General features: G+C 40.2%; 1 protein-coding gene across 1 annotated transcript in view; it reads left to right on the top strand.

Annotated features, from left to right (window-relative positions):
* CNTN1 (contactin 1) overlaps positions 1 to 23,547 on the top strand; it is a 443,616-nt gene that overhangs the window by 334,558 nt on the left and 85,511 nt on the right. Inside the window, exons 18-19 of the mRNA XM_039506174.1 lie at positions 14,968 to 15,088; positions 23,349 to 23,507. Coding sequence (XP_039362108.1) covers positions 14,968 to 15,088; positions 23,349 to 23,507 — 280 coding nt within the window. The remainder of the gene's footprint in view (positions 1 to 14,967; positions 15,089 to 23,348; positions 23,508 to 23,547) is intronic.

The raw sequence follows: 23,547 nt of genomic DNA, 5'->3' as shown, positions 1-23,547 counted from the left end.
GACTTCTGTGGACAAAATTGGGAATGTGTATACAAGGCCTTAGATAACAGTGGATCTGATATTTAACTCACCTCTGTTTTTCTTTAATAAAACCTAAACTAGATTGCTACAGATAAATTCATAAACTTGTTGAGATAATCTGGCAGATCAGTTTTATTCAGAAGAGTTAAAATATGGAATATATGTTTGGATTTAAATGCTCTAAAGAGTTTTGAGCCATTTTTAAGAGAGAGAGGACTGAAAGACATACTGACATAGGAAGTGGAGGCTGAGATAAACTTAGAAAATTAGATTGTTGGGAGCATATGGTCTTTTTCCTGCCTTGCACATATCTAACATTACCACTGGGATTTCCAAAGGAGACTAAGGGGCTCAGTTCCCATTCACCCTTTGTAAATCCCAGCCAGTATCTGTATTTCATTATGAGATCCATGGCTCCTTTTAGACCAAAATTTACTCTGTCCCTCAACATCTTGGTGATTTCTTACTGTTAAAGTAAGAAATGCTGAATCTGGAAACTGAGGCTATAGAAAATTACAGGCATAACTTAATAAAGAAACAAATCTCACATAAATTTGTGGTCTTCATTGTGTCTTTTATACCTTGTCTGTCAACAGTCCCATCTGGCTGAGAATGTCCACAGTCTACATAGTCATCACAAGTATGCACAGCCCCAGAGGCCGTGGCATTTGCTGTCTTGTTTTTTTAAGTCAACTCTGGACTCCCGCCACTAGGGGTTGCTTTGATTAGTGGAAGCCTAGCTGGTGACTGCCACCCTCTCTCTGCCTCAGTTGCTCCTTTGTGATTCCTCTGGCTCTGAATGCAGAGCAGAGGTGAAGCAGGTAGAGGAGTGGAGGGGAGCACTCAGCAAACACCTTCTACCTGCTTAGCAGAGTAGGTGAGTGTGAGCAGGAGTGGTGGTGTGCGTCTGCCTTCCCCTGGGACCTTGGGGACAAGAGGACAGCAAAGGCATTAGAGAGAGGATATAGAGTACCTAGTAAGAGAGAGATCAGATATGTATATCCCCTGGGGTTATGGACCATGTGGGCAGGACGGATGGTCCAGTGGCTAGTGTAGGACATGGGATACCATATCATAGAATCTCAGGGTTGGAAGGGACCTCAGGAGGTCATCTAGTCCAACCCCCTGCTCAAAGCAGGACCAAACCCAACTCAATCATCCCAGCCAGGGCTTTGTCAAGCCTGACCTTAAAAACCTCTAAGGAAGGAGATTCCACCACCTCCCTAGGTAACCCATTCCAGTTCTTCACCACCCTACTAGTGAAAAAGTTTTTCCTAATGTCCAACCTAAACCTCCCCCTCTGCAACTTGAGACCATTACTCCTTGTTCTGTCATCTTCTACCACTGAGAACAGTCTAGATCCATCCTCTTTGGAACCCCCTTTCAGGTAGTTGAAAGCAGCTATCAAATCCCCCCTCGTTCTTCTCTTCTGCAGACTAAACAACCCCAGTTCCCTCAGCCTCTCCTCATAAGTCATGTGCTCCAGCCCCCTAATCATTTTTGTTGCCCGCCGCTGGACTCTCTCCAATTTATCCACATCCTTCTTGTAGTGTGGGGCCCAAAACTGGACACAGTACTCCAAATGAGGCCTCACCAGTGCTGAATAGAGGGGAATGATCACATCCCTCGATCTGCTGGAAATGCCCCTACTTATACAACCCAAAATGCCATTAGCCTTCTTGGCAACAAGGGCACACTGTTGACTCATATTCAGCTTTTCATCCACCGTAACCCCTAGGTCCTTTTCTGCAGAACTGCTGCCCAGCCATTCGGTCCCTAGTCTGTAGCAGTGCATGGGATTCTTCCATCCTAAGTGCAGGACTCTGCACTTGTCCTTGTTGAACCTCATCAGATTTCTTTTGGCCCAATCCTCTAATTTGTCTAGGGTCCTCTGTATCCTATCCCTACCCTCCAGCGTATCAACCACTCCTCCCAGTTTAGTGTCATCTGCAAACTTGCTAAGGGTGCAGTCCACACCATCCTCCAGATCGTTAATGAAGATATTGAACAAAACCGGCCCCAGCACCGACCCTTGGGGCACTCCACTTGATACCGGCTGCCAACTAGACATGGAACCATTGATCACTACCCGTTGAGCCCGACCATCTAGCCAGTTTTCTATCCACCTTACCGTCCATTCATCCAGCCCATACTTCTTTAACTTGCTGGCAAGAATACTGTGGGAGACTGTATCAAAAGCTTTGCTAAATCCAGAAATAGCACATCCACTGCTTTCCCCTCATCCACAGAGCCGGTTATCTCATCATAGAAGGCAATTAGGTTAGTCAGGCATGACTTGCCCTTGGTGAATCCATGCTGACTGTTCCTGATCACTTTCCCCTCCTTTAAGTGGTTCAGAATTGATTCCTTGAGGACCTGTTCCATGATTTTTCCAGGGACTGAGGTGAGACTGACTGGCCTGTAGTTCCCTGGATCTTCCTTCTTCCCTTTTTTAAAGATGGGCACTACATTAGCTTTTTTCCAGTCATCCGGGACCTCCCCCGATCGCCATGATTTTTCAAAGATAATGGCCAATGGCTCTGCAATCTCATCAGCCAACTCCTTTAGCACCCTCGGATGCAGCGCATACGGCCCCATGGACTTGTGCTCGTCCAGCTTTTCTAAATAGTCCCGAACTACTTCTTTCTCCACAGAGAGCTGGTCACCTCCTCCCCATACCGTGCTGCAGAGTGCAGCTGTCTGGGAGCTGACCTTGTCTGTGAAGACAGAGGCAAAAAAAGCATTTAGTACACTAGCTTTCTCCACATCCTCTGTCACTAGGTTCCCTCCCTCATTCAGCAAGGGGCCCACACTTTCCTTGACTTTCTTCTTGTTGCTAACATACCTGAAGAAACCCTTCTTGTTACTCCTAACATCTCCGGCTAGCTGCAACTCCAAGTGTGATTTGGCCTTCCTAATTTCACTCCTGCATGCCTGAGCAATAGTTTTATACTCCTCCTTGGTTATTTGTCCAATCTTCCACTTCTTGTAAGCTGTTTTTTTGTGTTTAAGACGAGCAAGGATTTCACTGTTAAGCCAAGCTGGTCGCCTGCCATATTTACTTTTCTTCCTACACATCGGGATGGTTTGTTCCTGCAACCTCAATAAGGATTCTTTAAAATACAGCCAGCTTTCCTCGACTCCTTTTCCCGTCATGTTATTCTCCCAGGGGACCTTGCCCATCAGTTCCCTGAGGGAGTCGAAGTCTGCTTTTCTGAAGTCCAGGGTCTCTGTTCTACTGCTCTCCTTTCTTCCTTGTGTCAGGATCCTCAACTCAGCCATCTCATGGTCACTGCGTCCCAGGTTCCCATCCACTATTGCTTCCTCTACTATTTCTTACCATACCTGCATTCAATTCCTTGCTCTGCCATGTACTTCCTCTGTGACTTTGGGCAAGTCACTTACCCTCTCTGTGCCTCAGTTCCACATCTGTAAATTGGGGATAGTAATGCTTCCCTACCTCACAGAGGTGTTGTGAGGATAAATACGTTCAAGATTGTGAAGCACTTTAAGATCTACTGGTGAAAAGTGTGTATAAGAAATAGGCATTGATATTATTTATGAAAGAGGTGAGATGGGTTTGCCACCTGCCCACTGAACACAGCAGAAGAGGTCAGCGGACTGTGGGGCCTCCTTTCAAGATGACAACTTGAGGACATGGGAATTTTTTTTGGGATGAAGGTTGTGTGGGAACTAGAACAGAGGCTCAAGGTGTTGCATGGGATCTCTACTACTTTAGATAAGGTCTCAACATCTGGGTACTTAGCTGAACGCTGAACTTTGGAGGTTCTCCCACCCCTGTTTGTAGTGTTACTGTATCCAAAAGGTGGGTTTATCATCGCAGTTTTGAGCCCAAGAAAATTATTATTTGTATTAAAAATCTAAAATTCACCAGGTGCACACACCACAGCTTGACTGCTGGTCATTTTGCATCCACCAGCCAACCTGTTAATTTGGAGAACTGCCTTGAGTTGGGCAGGGAAATCAATTATTGGCCACTGGCTGCACACTTTGAAGGGCAGTCCCCTACATTTGAGTTTTGACAACTTGCAAACTGTGTAATGCTTTGTGATCGCTTCCTGTGAAAGCTCAGTGTCGGAAGGAATCTCACAATTGTCAATGAAGTATTTCAGTATGGAGGCTGCTAAATTGGGTTCATCAGAGGTGTATAGAGAATTTTCTGCTGCTTGGTTTAAAGTTTTTGAAGAAGAAATGTATCCTTGTAAGTGGTCTCATCAGAGGAACATATGGTTGTCATTTGTAATGGCTTCTTCTGAGATAATATGCCTATAGCCGCTTTGGGACCTCCGTTGTCATCTTTTTTTTTTTAACTACTTAAATGCATAAGAATTGGAATCTTCAAAAGAGGCATTGTATTCCCATTCTCAGAAGGACAGTTTCAAAGATGGCAGCCACTAATTGGACTAAATAGAGGTGGTGTTAATAGTGTTATTAAACATTTCATGTTTAATAATGCTTATTGAATATTATGAGCCCGCGTTGAAGGTATGTTGCAGGACTTTTCCGTTCATGTGGTGAAGTTATATTGCAGTGTGCAATATTTGTGTGTGAGTGATTTTTAGCCCTTCTTTCCTCAGGCAGCATGTCTGGTCCTTGTGGCAAATATTGCCTGCATCCAATATAGTGGCTCTAATCTCAGTCCCTTCAGGTGTAGGGCCACTTTAAAGGGCATAAAGTTCCTGATTTGATCCATCTTGTCTCCAGTTTATCCTGAAAAGGCTGGCAAATCATTCTGTCAATCCTCTCTTAACACCTGACAGCTAATTACCTTGCCAGCAATTGCAATTTATTCCTCCTCCATATATCAGCCTCTGTGCACCTTAGCTTATGCAAAGAGTTGTATAGAATTTTATTTTTAACTGATTTCTTCAACTAACTCCATCCACCCCCATATCTCAAATGCCCAAGCGTAGATCTTCTATTATAGAATTGGAAGTGAAACTTTGCTAAGGAATTCCCCTGCCTGCTAGGGAATTCCAGCCCAGGTTTTTCAGAGGTGGTATATTTGATCATCTTTCACATCAATTATCTTTACAGACATTCCCTGAGTTACACAAGACCCGACTTACGCAAATTCGCACTTACGGAAAAAGTTCCATAAGCCAGAAATAGGATTTTCAAGTTGCTGAAATATTTGTGTAACGTATGGGTATACATTTCCGACTTACACAAAATTCGAGTTACACAAGGCTTTCCAGAACGGAACGACTGCGTAAGTTGGGAGCGTCTGTACTTTGCTGTTTTCTCAAAAACATTTTTTCATGTAAATATTAATTAGTTCACCCAAGCCCTCTCCACAATCCGAAAGCACATAAAGGTTCTCAGTCTTCTAGGGCATATACGGAATACTTAGTGGATATGTAATGCTATCCCCTTCTTCTGTATCTGTTCTCTGTGTCTCTTATTATTTCTCCTGCCAAGTCTTCTTCAAGGTGGACAAAGGTAGAATGTGTGCTCCTAAGAGCTATATGTGACAATCCCACCTGAGTCGTTAGGCGTGCTACATATATGTGATGTAAGGGCTATATTGTACTAGGAGGAAAGAGGTAATATGCAACAAGAAAAAAATGCCTACTGTCCTATGTGAAATTAGTTGGTTGTTTCAGTTCACAAGTTTCTAGTAAATATCCACATCACAAAAAACTACTGTAGCCATTGGCATTTCTCTCCTGGCAAGCTCAGTTGACAGGTCAAGAACTAAATGAACTGGAACTGGTCCCTTTAGGGGGAAATCACATTGGCAGAGTAGTATGAGGAAGCTTGCATTGTTTTTGGTTGTGATGTACCTGTTTCGTAGAATAATGATGATAATAATACCTAACTCTTATATAATGCTTTTCATCCATAATTCCCAAATCACTTTAGAGAGGTGGAATTATGCCCATTATACAGATTAAGATATGAAGGCACAGAGTGGTGAAGTGACTTGCTTAGGGTCACAACAGGAGGAGCAAGGAATAGAACCCAAGTCTCTTGAGTCCCAGTCCAGTGCTCTATCAGTCATTAGTTGCTAAATACTAAACACAAAGAGTAAGAAGTAGGTCATGGACAGATGGGAAAAAGTCAAATTTGTTGTTACAGATTTCTTTGTAAACCAAGCAGTGTAACTTGGACTGTAAAATTGTTATTAGATGAGAATTGTATGGTATCTGCTCATTTTTGCAATTTAGATTATGATTTGCAGACAGCAGTGGCTCCTTGGGAGGACATGGTAGACATTGTTGTTTTGTGCAGCTATCCATTTCTCATATAACTTTGCATTAAGTAGAGACCCAGTGTTATTTTATAATTGTCTGCTTATTCAGATAACAAACTGTGTTGCACCAAAAAAGATGCGGGGAAAGTATTTTGAATTTTAAAGTTTTTAATTAATTTCTCTGTATACCACTTTGCAGAGGACAGCCGAGTGCATTAGACTGCTCTGCTGAAGTATGTCCAAGGTTTCCACTGAGCAAAAACATTGGAAGTTTGTGGAGGAGAGTTTTTAAATGGAGGGAATGGAAAATTTATACAGAGAAGCTAGTTTATGAAGCAGGAAGAAAGAAGTGGGGATGCGTGGATTGGGATGAGAATGAGAACCAGAGGCACAGCAAGCATGTTCAGAGCAATATTGAGCTGTTGGCAGAAGGAAGCTGTTAAATAGTTTAAGGGAGCAGACAGTGGCTGATTAAGGCATGGTCAGGCAGATCAACTGATCTATATCCCTGTCTCTAAAGGAGTTCTGAGACTCTCTAAAGGTGATTTCCAATAAACTTTTGTCATCAGCCCTCCCTCTTTCCCCCCCCCCCCACATACAGGTGAGTTTGGAGTCATTTGTTTCTGCCCTGGCTGGGTCAAATTTTGGGGAAAACCTGGAATTTTTAAAGAACATAACAATAGGGGAGTGAGCATGGGTTGAGAGGAATTGAGTCAATGGTTAAGAGCAAGCAGGAGAAGGAAAGCAGTAGATACGGTGCTGAGGGTGGGATAAACAAGCAGTTAGCTAAAACAGGAGACACCAAAAAAAATATTAATCTGCAATGCTATTTCCAAAACAATAAAACTTTGTCGATTCAGTGGAAGCTAGAAGCATGCCAACTGCTGCTCTAGGGAGAAAACAATTTCCTGAAAAATCAGCTCACTGTATCTTTGTAATCAATGTGTTTGTGAGATTTTGAGGACTACAAGAATCCATGTGTCATGCCTGTTTTGGCAAGCCTGAGCTCAGAAAGGCATATGTGCTTAACTCCACTCAGAAATCTAGTTAGCAGTTTAGTTTATATCCTCCACCCACAGGCTACTAGGAACATGAGCCTTTCGCAAAAGCATATTCAGCTTCTGACCTATTTTCTTTCTTGAAAATGAAGTAACAGGACACCTTATCACAGTGATACCAGTACAAGCATAGCTTCCCAGATGTCTTCTGGCACCAGAAGCAGTGGAATGTATGAAGGGGGAAGAATAATATATTTGTTGGAAATATTTCCTAGTCCACATATCAAGGGTAGAATTAGCACCATACTTCCTTCTCATATAAATATAGGGCCTTTGAAGGATGAGGTCCTTCCGTGTGAGCCCTATCATTAGACTGCTGATTTTTAGTTACCCCTAACTTGCATGCCAGATATCTCTTACAAACCAGAATGAGCCAAATTCTTCTGCTAATGAGACCCAGACAATGAGATTGCACTGGTGTAAATCTGAGTAGATTTCGTCCCTTTGTCTTTTGAGAACAAGGAATCAGAAAAGTGACTGTAATCACAGCTTACACTATCAGGACAAGCAGCCACAAATGTTGAAGTATATGTGCTGTTTGTATTTATTATAGTGCAAATGGATATCTTTTGCCATTCCTCATCACCCTTCGCTGGGACAAGGGAATTCAGGGAAACTCATTTTCATTTAATATTTTTGTCCACAATGAAAGGATTTACAGATATTAAGATCTTTTCGGCTTTTGCAAAGAGAAGAAACAGCAAGGTCTGGCTAAACTGACTCCTCTTTTTCTGAATTACCTGTTATCTGTTGTATATTCAGGGTACCTCTTCAGAACCTCTGAAACTCTCATGCCTAATTTTGGGGACCCAAATTTGAAAACTTTGCCCACTGCTTCTGATTTACTATACTCACTGGATTTTTATAGTTCCTCCAAATTAGCTTTGTTAGTGCCAAACGTTAAGTCAGCTGCATCATGGGCTGAAGTCTTTTCCTGTGATCTGATGTTCCTTCAGGGATGAATCCTTTCTTCGGTCAGATGACCAGAGGTACTGTGAAGGATTTGCATTCACCTTTGGGCACACTCTGACAGCAGTCAAAAGGTTAACAAAGTGGGAAAGGTCTTTAGAGAGCATCACGTCTCAGAAAGTGTGTACATCACACAGAGATATTTTTTGCCTTTGGCAAGATTTTATAGTTTAAAAGCATAAGTAGAGGGCTCATATGATGAAAGTCTTTTGCTTTAAAGTTGGCAAATATTTGGGTGGTGAACCGCATATACACTTTGGAACATCCCTGAGTACTGCTATCACAATTTCCAGTCTGTGATTCAGCTCTCTCTGTATTGACGGAGGCAGTTTGTAACCCAGCCAAGCTGAGGTTTCGAGTGAAAACATACAAAGCATTCATATCTAATTTGTGGACAGAATCTGCTGATGTCCATGTTCTTTATTTGCTTTGTAAGCTTTCCTTTTACCACTGAGAACCTAGACTCCTATTGAGGTATGGAAAGCTTTATCACCAACTACAAAAAGCTTGGTTTAGGAGAGCGTCGTAGAGAGAGAGATATATCAAGTGTATGCATTTTTTTTATTTTCTGGGTAGATCACATTTTTATCTCCACATTGTTTAGAGTTTCAGCACTGAGCCATTTGCCATAATACATAAGGAAAATTTACAGAAGGTTATTACTGTGGGTCAGTAGATAAAACATTACGTAAAATGATATAATTATAAACTTAAATATATTCGAATTAATGTATACGATTAGGAAAAAAATTAAATATATTGAATGGAAGGAGCAATATGATTAGATCATGTGAATTCTGAGCTATGCATTTGAGACCAAAGCTGTGTGGTTTGGAACAAGTTTTGCTTATGTGTATTTGCAAAACAGGTGATACTCAGAGATTCATGGTCTACATGATTCCTCCCAGGATATGTTAAAAGTGAATAAAGTTCAGGCTCAGCCTTGAGGTTTTCTGGATGGGTTTTGTTGTTTCTATGTTTGTTTTTAATGTAGGGAACTGGAAACACCAAGAGTTTCCTCCATTGTTTCATCAGGCAGGTGGGGCAGTTGCCCTCTCTCACTTCCATAGAACAATGGTATTTGTCCATTCACCGCCTTGGGCAGCACAGGTCAGGCATGACAGGGAAAGAGGAGTTGATGTCTGGAACCAGTCAGTGTTAATTTATGCAATAATTTCCATATACTGTGGGGAAACACTACTCTGGAGAGCCTGTAGAGTGATCACCATGAAGCACTCATGGAGGAGCTGCCACGGGAAAAGGGAACAGTATGCTACAAAACTGGCACCAATCTGGATTCACCTGGCATATGTATCCTCCACCCACACTGGCAAAGGGGATAATCAGGCCTGTAATGTTAGTGAATGGAAAAGTGCTTATAGGTATTAATTTAATAACAATTAAAAGCAATAATGGTGCTAATTAGATTTAGACTATGGATTGTAGGAAAACAAGAATTAATATACTGGAACATACCAATAGTCCATCTAGTCTACGTGACTATGGCCAATGCCGATGCTTCAGAGGAGAAATCAATACTGCACATGGCACGCGAATTTACTACATTGTGACCTGGAGTTTCTTCTTCACACTAGATACCAGTGAAGTATAGAACTAACTTCATGTGCTATTCTTTTCCATATGTGTGTAATCCTCCTTTGTACCCAATTAACTGATTACTTCAGTAGCGTCCTTAAAGAGAGGACGCTACTGAATGTTCCTATGTTTCACCCCCAAAAAGTTATTTTTAATTTTTTGCTGCATGTTAATTTAATTCACTGGCTTGTTTGTTCTATTATCATTGGCGGTTCCCGATAAGACACCTCTCTACTTTTCTTTTGTATACCTGTATTCTATCCCGACTCCTCTTATACTTCTTCTTTCCAAATTGCTATAAATTTCTCCTTTGTCATTTTGATCTCCAAGTATGGCTGTTCTCAACTGACATTCTTGTTTCAGAGTATTTACAAAATGTTTACATTTTATTTTTTGTTTTCCTGTTTTCAGTCAAGAGACATAAACCTGAACCTTGTAAGTGTCCATTACATCCACTGTGGTGTTAACTGCTTAAGCATTTCTAACTTCAGAACCATATGGAATCCCAAACAATTTTTGCTTGCATTGAAGGTTTATACCTTTCCCTAACCTTTTGATGAGAAAAAACCCCACAAATAACCATTACTTCTAAATGTAATTCTACCAAAATTGGTTTTTACATATTTTTTTTTATTTTGAATGCTGCCACTAAGCTTCTGACTGTGAAGTTTCATGATTGCAAGGAGCTATTTCAGTGTTCGTTTTCCATAGGAAAATGCAGTTTCTGAACAATCTGGAGTGAGTTAGGAGAGTTAAATGTTAATCATTCCAATGTGGTGTGATATCAATCCAGCTGTTAATCTTTTGTAACATTTTACCTTGCATGAAAGAACTTTAGATATATTTTGAAAGGATGATTAAGGTTTTTATGAAAATATTTTAAAGTTTAACACGTGTGTAATGCTGTGATTTACTTCAGTAATCCTTTTCTAAATAAGCTACAGGATACATTTGCAAGCTAGCATCTGCAAATAAATGAATTATTTTTAAACGGGTACATGTATTATTTAACATAAAATATTGCGCATAATTGTGTCTGTTTAGGGAGGTCCATTTTTTACAGTGTTTTGCAGGTGCAACTCGTGTTGTTGGATTTTGACTGATGTAACAAAGAGCAGTATTTTACCCACTGTGTGTGTGGGGTGTGTGTGTGTGTGTGTGTGTGTGTATATATATATATATATATATATATATATATATATATGTATATATATGTATATATGAAATTATTATAGATGCTGCAGATAACAATGCATATGGTTAAGGTTGATTGACACTTCCCATTATAAAAGCCTGTTTTCAGTTGGTCATAATTTTGCCAAATTTAACCATATGGGCTGAAATGCCAAGTGTGTACCTCAGGCTGAATATTTTTGGAAAGTTGCAGCAAAAATGGTTTAGTCATTACTGAGAACCAGGTTAAGTGGGAAATACCTTATTTTGCCCATGTTAAAAAACAATTCTTATAGCTGTTAGGTTGTGAAACTCTATGACCTCCATGTTTTGGAACAGGGACTTGAAAATTTGCAGGCGGGTTATCTCTGTGGCAGGGATGTACCTTTGCTGTTCATCTGAACAAGTCCCAAATTTGGCAAAGTTATTAGCCTTTGATTATTACCCAAAATTAGTGAACACATTTTATATTCACTTCTCTGTGCTTCAATTTCTCCTCATTAAAATGGGGATAAAACTACCACCTCACCTGACAAGTGTATTTTGAAAACAAATTCATTCATGTTTGTGAAGTACTCAGATACTATAATGAGGAAAATTAATAATTCTTTCTTTAGAGCAGGATTTGAATAATAATCAGTAAATAAGGCTTGGCCCACACATTGAACAAGCAAGATATAACAAAATATAGAATAGCTTCTCGTTCAGTGAGTACTTGTCCATCCTGTTCAGTGAATGAGGCAGAGGTACTGTGAACAAAATAATATGTGATCATGGAATTAAAAAGTGTATTATAATATGCACAAACGGGGTAAATTAAGGTTAAACAGGCAGCCTTATGTATGGCTTTTCCTAACTTTTGAATGCTTGACTTTGACCTCATTGTTCTTTTAATGTATTTTTAAATGCACAAAATGAGTGCATGGATTCTGTTTATTTTACACCCTCATTAATGGGTCATAAAGTCCTGGAGAATTTTTCAGAATACATTGTGTTTTACTCTTGAAGTCAGTAGGAGTTTTGCCTGAATAAAATACATTTTTTTGGTCAAAGATACCCATTGAACCTAGTAATGCATTGAATAATAGTCACTTTGAAAAAAGAAGTAGATTCCATGAAAGAGTAGTATCCACTACTTAGTTCATAATAAAAAGTCAGATCACAATGAAATAATGGAATAAAATTCTTAAGGTAACTAAAAGAGTAGGATTTTGTGCCAGAGTCAGAAATGCTTGTGTACCAGGGTGTCCTGACTCAGGAGCTAGCTCAGCACCCTGTCACTCAACTCCCCACCAGGTTATATTAATTGAAAGACAGGCAGTTGGAAGAGAAGCCCAGTTAGCTGCTGGAGATACAACTGAAGGTCTAATTGGATGGAAGTATCCCCAGCGGCTAGGACTATATAAGCAGAAAGGAAGGAAGAGCTACAGGAGAGTAAGAAGCCTGAAGGAAGAGAGAAGTAGGCAGGATTGGCTGCTACTAGTAGTGTACTCTTTCCCAGAAGCAAGTGGTGAAGAAGGCTATGGATTGTAAATATAAAATATAACAAAACACAGTGGTGGTTGAGAAGAGCTGGAGTAGTTGTGGTCTGAGATTAAGGCTGAAAAGGACTCTCAGGGCCTGAGCCTGCTTAAGAGGTTGTTTCTACATTGCTGTGTTTAGTAGATAACATTGCATGAAACACTGTCATTCACATAACTTTACCTATGTGAACCTTAGTAAAAATCTCACTTCCTACAAAACGTTATTGCGAGCTCTCACTGCAGATTAGTATATTTATACCATTTACATTCATAACTTTTGCCCTTTGAATTAAATTTTGTTTAGAATTACTATGTTTATCCTGTGGAGACAGAAGTCAACTTTCCATGCTAACATCTGGATTTGCTATCTTATAATTATACTGTCCTTACATGAGCTGAGATATTACACTATCAGTTTAATGATCTATTAACATACAAATGTAAAATTAACACTTTTCAGTGAAAAAAGCTAGTCTATGGAGCAATAATATGAAACATAAAAATCAGCTCAAAATTTGTGACAAAAAATATACACCCAGAAATCCCGTTTTCAACTTTCATTTTAGGCAGAAAAATGTAGAGGCAGTTTGTTCTTGGCTGACTTTGTGTCTCACAGACTGAATGCTTGCATGAACAGATTCAAAGGAGTAAGACTTCCAGAACATTATCTGGAGGAATTTTAGTTCTAGTTTTTTCTCCATAAACCTGCTTGATTCCAGTTTAAAGTAAGTGGGAGTTACACTGAGAAGACAATAGGCTACGCAGCACAGTGCAAAGATAGTGTATGTGTGGTTTTCAGATTGTGAGCCTGATTATCATAGCAGATCCCTTACTAGATGGCCAGGGAGAGCTGTTGGCAGGTATTACAAGTGGGTCCATTTACTCCTCTTATTTGTCTGGAATTGTGAGGAAAGCTGCAGGCTACTCCAGAGAGAGCAAAGGTAGTTATACAGAATGAGGGAGGAGGGAATGTACATACATTTCATTTTTTCCCCCTGAGGCAGATAACAAGAAAAATGTTTAAAACAAAATATTATCGTTCATTTTGTTTGATCTTACACATGTGATGCAAATAAATAATTGCCCTGTTCAGTAGCTACATATTTGAAGTGCTGAGGGCTTAAAATACCAAGTATTATGTACTTTAATTAAATTCTATAATGTTGTTGTTTCTGAAACCGAAAACAATACGTAGATATAAAATGATATAGATAATTAATATCAACTACTGAACATTTTATGCCATTTGCGTATTTGTAGTATACTGTACCAGTAATCACCATTAGGTATACGCATTGTTTACACTGTACTCTTCATAGATGTGTGTTGCTTTATACACCATATGACTGTTACCTGTATACAGGTTCTATTGTATGTTAGTAGGAAACAAAGGGTGACCAGACGTCCCGTTTTTAAAGGGACAGTCTTGTGTTTAGGCCCCCCTGTAGGTGTCCTGACTTTTTCTTAAAAACAGGCAAATTGTCCCATATTTTCTATCTCCCCCACATCAGTACTGGCGGGTCCTGCCGCTGGCCAGATCCCTGCTTGCCAGCCACTCGCCCACCAGTGGTAAGTGTGGGGTCCAGTGGCCGACTATGCGGGTGGGTGTGCAAAGCTGGTGGCGGGGTGAAGATGTAGTGTATGAGCCGGCCACTCCCCCTGCTGGTCCGTCAGCGCAGCCCCCACTGGGTACCGGCTCCCAGTATGGAGGGTTTCCATGTAAAGGTGGGTATCCATGTAAAGGTGATACAGCCTGGAGTTGAAGATCTTTAGCCAAATGTGATGCTATTGAGAGGGCACTGTAGCCTCTAGGTCTTGAACAGGCTTGTCCTCTCCTTGTGGCATCCCAGGGAGGCAGAAGATAGTGCCATGGAGGCAGCTGATCCATACGTATATTTCTGGGGCCTGATCTGGGCCAATATATGTAGCAGATCTTTTCTGACATGGATATAGATTGTGGTGGTATCCACTACTGGGTTTTTTCTATATCTATGCTTAATTTTACAATAATTTAAGTAATATTGGAAAATAACTTAAAAGTGAATCATGCAAAATTCTAGGCTAAAACTATTGTAAACCAGTGTTTTCATGTCGCAGTGTACGTGCACGTGGTACATGTGCACAAAGTGCAGTACTGGCTAGTGATAAAGTTTTTAGTTTCAGAACATTTGGATTTTCAGCTCTATTAAAAAGCAACTTTTCAAGAAATACTGAGTAGTTTCCACAGATACAATATAAATAAATCAAGCATTTCTTTGAGGGATGTAATCGTCTCGTTTCTGTCCTGAAAGTGAGCACTTGTTAGTCATGAGTGACAATCACTGTATATCAAATGATAGAGGGGTGTGTGTGTGTGTGTTCCAAATATATAAGAAAATTATTAATCTAAATGATATGATTTTTGTAACAGATAAAGAACAATGGTGAAATGCGTATTAAAAATGTGCAGCTGCAGCATGCTGGAAGATACACGTGCACAGCACAGACAATTGTTGACAACTCCTCAGCTTCAGCTGACCTAGTTGTAAGAGGTAAGATTTTTCAAGCTAAAATAATTAGACATTTTGCTCTCTCTCATGTAGGTTAGCAGAGTGGTGGGAGTTGTTGTTTTTTCTTCATTAAAACCATTTTATTTCTCATCAAGAATTGATGGGGATTAAAATTAGATTAAAATTAAAATTAATATTTGAACAACTTACAATCTACTCATGATTGTTATTGTGGAAGATATTTAAATGTGTGTGTTCTGTTAGTATATCCAGTGTGCTTCTAATGCATTTCCTGTATAAGAATAAAGATTCATTATCATGTATTTTTCCCGATGTAATATTTTTTAGACAACTTAATTTGGCGTCCAGTTTTCTGATAACAAAACTTTTCAAAATAGAGTGAGGAAATGATGTCATTCCTGTTTGTCTACTGTATTTTGAAACAGCCATTCATAATGCTTCACTGAGTTGTATATTGTGCATGAAACAAAACATTACAATGAAAGTCCTGCTGATGTTTAAATGATTGAACCAAGGAAATTTGGAGTGAAGGCTATCACTTCATCATTAACTCATCCCTCTGTCCCTAAGTATTGCCGTGGTCTCAGAACAGTGCTCTTGCTCATATGGTAGGTATTTTACAACATCTGTTACAATGCATAGGTTCAACAGGGTGAGTTAATCTATTTTTTTTCTGGCCTTCGCATGCAACTTCTCTGCAGACAGCAACAGCATCTCTGAAGTGCTGATGCTCTGGAATGTCAGTATTTCAAAAGTGATGTACCTGATGCATGGGGTAGCACAGGCAGTATGTTTTGCCCCACTTACCAGGTATGTTAGACAGCAGTATGGTAGTTAAAGGACAGTTTATACCTTGATTCTGAATTTCCTTCATTTTTAGAGTCTGGTAAGTTTTAACATTGTTGTAACTTCTTTAATTCAATTTCCTTTGGTCAGTAACAGCAAATGAAGTTTCTATTGACACTGTAACAGTAGAGTCAGAGCTGTCCCTTGGTACAGTGAATCAGGGTGACCCTCCAGGCCCCATGCTTTGAGGGGCCCCGCAGGCGGGCGAGCGGGGTGAGGAGGAGAACGGGGAGGCGAACGGCAGGCAGGCGGGGGGGGGCAAGGAGGAGCCCCTCTACCAGAACTTCCCCCTCCCTCAGCGCTTCCTTCCTGCTGGTGGGCCCCGCCGACCAGTGCCTCCCCCTCCCTTTCAGTGCCTACCGCCTGCTGCGGATCAGATGTTTCACGGCATCAGGAGGTGCTGGGGAGGTGGGGAGAGGAGCGAGGGCGCAGCTGCTCGGGGGAGGGGGCGGAACTGGGCGGGGATGGGAGGAGGCAGGGTGGGGCCTTGGGGGAAGGGGTGGAGTGGGGTTATGTCCTGGGCGGAGCCGGGGCCCCACACCTCCCTTAGGGACAGCCCTGAGTAGAGTAGATATAATTTCAATTGGATGAATATACTGACATTACAGAAGATTCCTTTGGAAGGAAAGGAATAGTCCATTTATATGGCTTAATATAACGAAAATAGTAGGCAACACTTTTTTTAAAATAAGAGAATATCCTGTTGGATATATTTCTCCTGCAAACCCAGTATGTGGGGAGTAGAATTATTACCATTCACATAGTGAAAGACTATGAAAGACACGACCACCAATGTTGCATTCGGTGTACAGGTTCTACAGGATTGCGTGGTTCCCCCCCTACCCCTTGACATCAGCAGGACTCTGGGAGTGCTCAACACTTAGCAGATGGTGCTGAACACCGAGCCATGTCTGGTCAATGTGATGAAAGTGGCGTTGCCACTACAGTGTCAGTGGAGAAGCATGACGATAAAACAGTCCACAGATCAGTGGTAATACAGAGCCAGGTGAAATAGTATACATGTCTCATAGGTGAAGTATTAGAACAAAAGCCACTGTACATGGAATCGCCTCTAAATGTTTTCCCTTTCCCACAAACAGTACATCCATTTATCTGGATTAACATTACATCCCTTCTGACATCACAGTTAGGATAGTGGAACTGCTGAGGTGATTAGGAGATATGATGATGTCAGTAGGGGTTTTACAGTGTTCTGAAGACCATACCATTGAATCAGTTCTCTGAATGGTTTAACACTGCCCCTTTTATGGGGTGCTTTTGTCACCTGTGTGATTCAGTGTTAAACCATTCAGAGAACTGACTATGATGGCCCTGTTTGTGAAGACTGATGCCAAACAACTCTTCTTACTGGTATTGCTAGATCTATCACCTGCTTTTAACATGAGTGATCACAATGTTCTGCTAGCCCAACTGCAAAGAGTGAGCTGGACAGGATTGTTCTACAGTGGTTCCATTTGTTTTTATGGAACTCTTTCAATCAGTGGTGCTGGAGAAGATGCATCTGCCCCTTCTGAGAACTGAATCACACCACTGATTGAAAGAGTTCCATAAAAACAAATGGAACCACTGTAGAACAATCCTGTCCAGCTCACTCTTTGCAGTTGGGCTAGCAGAACATTGTGATCACTCATGTTAAAAGCAGGTGATAGATCTAGCAATACCAGTAAGAAGAGTTGTTTGGCATCAGTCTTCACAAACAGGGCCATCATAGTCAGGATCCAGAAACTCTGAACTTATTCAGCTGATGACCTTTTCAGTCACCGTCTCTGGGAAAGGATGGTTCAAGGTATGTCTTTGATGTCAAGAGATGGACTTTTAACAAAAGTTGAAGACTGGCTATCTAGTGCTGTGCTCACCCTAAGGGATCCATTGATCCAAATGGGTTAGCACTTTACTCTTGGCTTTTACAAGTGACAGACAGAGATCATGGACCTGAGCCCTAAGGACCCTGCATATGTTTTAGGATGAGATACCAAATCAAATCAGTATAGCAAAAATATTTGTCCCTTCCAGCTTCATTTCTGCTTTCTGGGTGTAAGAGAGACTGGGTATAACATTAATACATTATTTTGGTGACCATGTTGTATTTCTCGCAGCATACAACTGATGACAGTTTCTGATAACCTAGACTGTTCACTGCCCTAAACATTTTGGCCCAATGAAAATTAATCTTTGCCAAATCAAAAGCAGAGCTAAAGTTTGTTCCCCCAAGTTGAGCTATAAGCCATGGAGAATGTCATAGTTTCCAAATAATGGAGTTTAATTTCACAAGAGAGGCACAAATGTGGTTTTGTTTTTAATTGTATATTAAGTTTTCAAGGTATATAGGAAAAAACTATTCAGTTCTGTGTGGGGTTTGGAAAATTTGCCTGCCATTTTACTGGAGATGTTTGATAGTTCTTATTAGCTTATTTTGTTCAGGCTTACTGCTATAGTATTCATTTAGGGCCAGATTTACATAGGTATTTAAGCACCTCAAGATACAGATGGGCACCGAGTGAGATTTACAAAAGCACATCATTCTATACATGAGAATTTTTCTTTCAAGGAAATTATTATTTTAGTTATAAGGTGTAAACTTTCAAAGGCAACAACATACAGTAATTATAAAATAGAAGATAAATACAATTTTTAAAAATAAAATAACATATGTAAGCAGTTTTAGGATGGGAAAAAAGTTCTACAAAACAAAATATTCTTTCCAGATTCTGTTTAAAGGACCCTATATTTATGAAACCATTGCTGACTCAGTTTAAAAAGAAACATTTACTGTACTTAAAATATTTTTAGATTGCTATTTTAAGCTCTGTATTAAAGAAAGCTGTGGAACAGGAAGAATTCTTAGAAAAAATGCTGTTGTCTCAACCATTACATTAAAAAAAAGAATTTAAGGTGTCTGTCAAGCAGTGCATATATTAAGTTCAAGTCAATGAGATTTTATAAGCATGAGAAGATGTACAAATATTGCTCAAGTGTAAGAAAAAGACAGACCTCTTAGGCATCTGTCATAGGTGGGTACAATCCACCCAGAATGGGGCTTCACACTGTTTGGAGGCTTTTGATATCAACACATCAGAGATTGAGGCACTCAGATGCTCCGGTAATGGAACCACAAAAGTACCATAGATAGATCCCCTGTGTCTATTTGTCATTACTGTCCAGTGCTAGAATTAAATCCTGGCCTTGCTGAAGTAAATGGGACTGCAGTGGGCCAATATGTCACCCCTGATTTGGTGGCAGGTTGCTATGTAGTAAGATGTGATTCTATCTTTGTCATCTCTTCCCTTTCTCCCAAAGTCAGTCAGACACAGTTTTTTTCTGCAGCACTTTATGATGAAGTATCTTTTAAGATTCCTGATAATTTAAGGAAATATCTTTTTCACATTTCCTTGTGTCTGAGACACAGGCGTAGAAAGTCTCCCTATCTCAGTCTCTCATTTGTCACACTCTTGGCTACACAGTCACTCGTCTGTGGGTTTAGACTTTGCCTTGAGCCTTCCAATTTCCACCTTATGATCCCTGCTTCTGAATTTGGGGAGACTCTGCTAGCATAATATTTCTGTGCTATGATTTGTATCAGTTTAGCTTGTTCCTAGTTTTAATTTGTTCTTCCCAATTGCTCATATATTGTTAAGAACATAAGAACATAAGAGAGGCCGTACCGGGTCAGACCAAAGGTCCATCTAGCCCAGTATCTGTCTACCGACAGTGGCCAATGCCAGGTGCCCCAGAGGGAGTGAACCTAACAGGCAATGATCAAATGATCTCTCTCCTGCCATCCATCTCCATCCTCTGACGAACAGAGGCTAGGGACACCATTCTTACCCATCCTGGCTAATAGCCATTTATGGACTTAGCCACCATGAATTTATCCAGTCCCCTTTTAAACATTGTTATAGTCCTAGCCTTCACAACCTCCTCAGGTAAGGAGTTCCACAAGTTGACTGTGTGCTGCGTGAAGAAGAACTTCCTTTTATTTGTTTTAAACCTGCTGCCTATTAATTTCATTTGGTGACCCCTAGTTCTTGTATTATGGGAATAAGTAAATAACTTTTCCTTATCCACTTTCTCAACATCACTCATGATTTTATATACCTCTATCATGTCCCCCCTTAGTCTTCTCTTTTCCAAGCTGAAGAGTCCTAGCCTCTTTAATCTTTCCTCGTATGGGACCCTCTCTAAACCCCTAATCATTTTAGTTGCCCTTTTCTGAACCTTTTCTAGTGCTAGAATATCTTTTTTGAGGTGAGGAGACCACATCTGCACACAGTATTCGAGATGTGGGCGTACCATGGATTTATATAAGGGCAATAATATATTCTGAGTCTTATTCTCTATCCCCTTTTTAATGATTCCTAACATCCTGTTTGCTTTTTTGAACACCTCTGCACACTGCGTGGACATCTTCAGAGAATTATCCACGATGACGCCAAGATCTTTTTCCTGACTCGTTGTAGCTAAATTAGCCCCCATCATGTTGTATGTATAGTTGGGGTTATTTTTATTTTGAGCAGTTTAGTATCATCTGCAAACTTTGCCACCTCACTGTTTACCCCTTTCTCCAGATCATTTATGAATAAATTGAATAGGATTGGTCCGAGGACTGACCCTTGGGGAACACCACTAGTTACCCCTCTCCATTCTGAGAATTTACCATTAATTCCTACACTTTGTTCCCTGTCCTTTAACCAGTTCTCAATCCATGAAAGGACCTTCCCTTTTATCCCATGACAGCTCAATTTACGTAAGAGCCTTTGGTGAGGGACCTTGTCAAAGGCTTTCTGGAAATCTAAGTACACTATGTCCACCGGATCCCCCTTGTCCACATGTTTGTTGACCCCTTCAAAGAACTCTAATAGATTAGTAAGATACGATTTCCCTTTACAGAAACCATGTTGACTATTGCTCAAGAGTTTGTTTTTCTATGTGTCTGACAATTTTATTCTTAACTATTGTTTCAACTAATTTGCCCGGTACCGACGTTAGACTTACCAGTCTGTAATTGCCGGGATCACCCCTAGAGCCCTTTTTAAATATTGGCGTTACATTAGCTAACTTCCAGTTACTGGGTACCGAAGCCGATTTAAAGGACAGGTTACAAACCTTAGCTAATAGTTCCGCAACTTCACATTTGAGTTCTTTCAGAACTCTTGGGTGAATGCCATCTGGTCCCGGTGACTTGTTAATGTTGAGTTTATCAATTAATTCCAAAACCTCCTCTAGTGACACTTCAATCTGTGACATTTCCTCAGATTTGTCACCTGCAAAAGCCAGCTCAGGTTTGGGAATCTCCCTAACATCCTCAGCCATGAAGACTGAAGCAAAGAATCCATTTAGTTTCTCCACAATGACTTTGTTATTTTATGTTCTGGCCTAGCTTCCTGAGTACTTTTCAGATTGGGTTAGTATTGTTTTCTCCACAGGCCTGGGGGGGAAAGTTTTTGAGACCAGGGAGCAATGATCTATAGGAGCGGATTGTGTTTTCATATGGGACAAATTCAAAATACTCTTGTACTTTGCAGAAGAGTGAGTGAGTACTTCTTTGGAGGAGAGGTCACTAAATATTCTTTGGTGTATGTTGGTTAGCAGAGGGAAATGACCCAGATCTGGTGTGAAGCTGTTGTTCCTGGAGTTCCTATGCACGTGGAGTATTTGTTTGTAGAACTTCAAAAGTAGAGTTTCTGTTAAGGGTTTTATCCCAGTCAGTGTAATCAGTTGCTGAAGTTGGACCCCAGATTTCACTTCCATACAGAAATTGGATCATGCTGGTGGAAAAAAAATAGCTATAATTTTCCTGGGGAGTGGTATCTTTCGTACAGTACCTTAATGGCCCAGAATACCCACAATTCCTTTGTGGCCAGTCTGAAGCTCTCTCCTGCATTTATTATATCTAACTTAATGTAACGCCAACAGACCCCGGTCGTTGGTGGGCGGGATCAAATCTGGGGCCTCTGGAGCTTAGTGCATGATCCTCTACTGCATGAGCTAAAAGCCAACTACCTGTTAGCTAAGGCTGTAGAGCAGACTCATTTTCTCTCTCTCTCTCTCTCTCTCTCTCTAGTGGTTTTGGTGCCACTAGATGGGACTGGGGTTTGTTTAGGGTTTTTTTCTGAAATATCTTGATTTTTATTTTTTCCAGGTAGGTCCCATGTCTTGTAGTAGGTTTGTAGAAGATGTCCATTTCTCTGGAGATCTTCTTCCATAGGTGATAGTATGATGAAGTCATCAGCATACAGCGGGCATTTTATTTCTGAGTGATTAGTGAGAGGTTAGATTCAGGTCTGTAATATCATAAGTTATTTCTGTGTCTTTGTTAAAATTGGTCAATAATTGGTTTATTTATGAGATTTCTCTTGTTTTCAAATCAAAATAAATTATAAAGAGACTATCACTGCATTTGCTAGGAGCCTGGTAGTTTCCAGGTCTGCACAGTAAAGAGAGACTAGTTCCCCTTATTCTTCTGAAGATACCATGTGACATGTTCAGTCACATTTGCTGTAATCTACCGAAAGATTGTTGGAGTAATTAATTGAATCATAGATGAGATTTGACAAGCTGTTAATCATGGAAAGGGAATCAGCAAGTCTAATTTTAGTGATTGTAATGCATTGCCTCTGCTTTTCTTACTTCACTGATTTTTTTCTTGTAATTTGATCCTAATGTCCAAGGCAACTGCAAGCAGGATAAAATAAACTGTGTGAAATGACCCGCAAGCAAAATTCACAAACAGGTGCCAAAGCTGATGATCACAGAGCTATTGGGCAAGGAGTTTATTTTTCGCATGGACTTCTGACTTTCATAGTGTCTTTTACAGATCAAGATTCCTACACATACATACACATACACGTTGCATCACTGTCCTCTGTTTCACTCTAGTCTAGACTGCTAAGAATCCTAGTCACCTGTGATTGTTGACCTGTATGTTCCAGGCAGCCATGCAGTTCTCTTCTTGGAGTTGAGTAAGGCATGGCACAACACACGTATCTTACATTGCTTGAGTTTTATGAACCAATTGGGGGGAGCAAAGGAGTGCTTTCATAATAACAGTAAGTAACCTGTAAAATGTAGGCTTGGAAAAAAATGCTGTTCACTTTAGCAAATACTATTATTATGTCCTCAGTTCATGAGTCTGTTGTTTTGGGATAAGACCATCCAAGTTTTAGGTGGAATTTAGAAAGGATCATTAATAGCTATAACTCTTAGTATCTTTTAGATGCAAATGCAGAAATCAGCTAAATCATTTTATGAAGATTATAAAGACATGATTGTATTGCCCATTCTTCAAGCAGTTCTTAAGGAAATGTGAGAATAGAAATCTTATATAATGGTTAAATAGATTGTAATACATTAGTTAGGAAACCCTTTCTTTTTAAACGTATAATTTAATCTGTAAATTGCCAAATGTGCTTTTCAGGTCCTCCAGGTCCCCCTGGGGGTTTGAGAATAGAAGATATTAAAGACACTTCTCTAACACTTACTTGGAGTCGTGGGACAGACAATCATAGCCCTATTTCAAAGTACACTATCCAGTCAAAGACTTTTCTTTCTGAGGAGTGGAAAGATGCCAAAACAGGTAAGGGTAGTATTAGAACTAATAAAATCAATAGAATAAC

Source organism: Mauremys reevesii, linkage group 1 (assembly GCF_016161935.1).
Source record: "Mauremys reevesii isolate NIE-2019 linkage group 1, ASM1616193v1, whole genome shotgun sequence".
Lineage (NCBI taxonomy): Eukaryota > Metazoa > Chordata > Testudines > Geoemydidae > Mauremys > Mauremys reevesii.
This window is presented reverse-complemented; position numbering and strand designations above follow the sequence as displayed.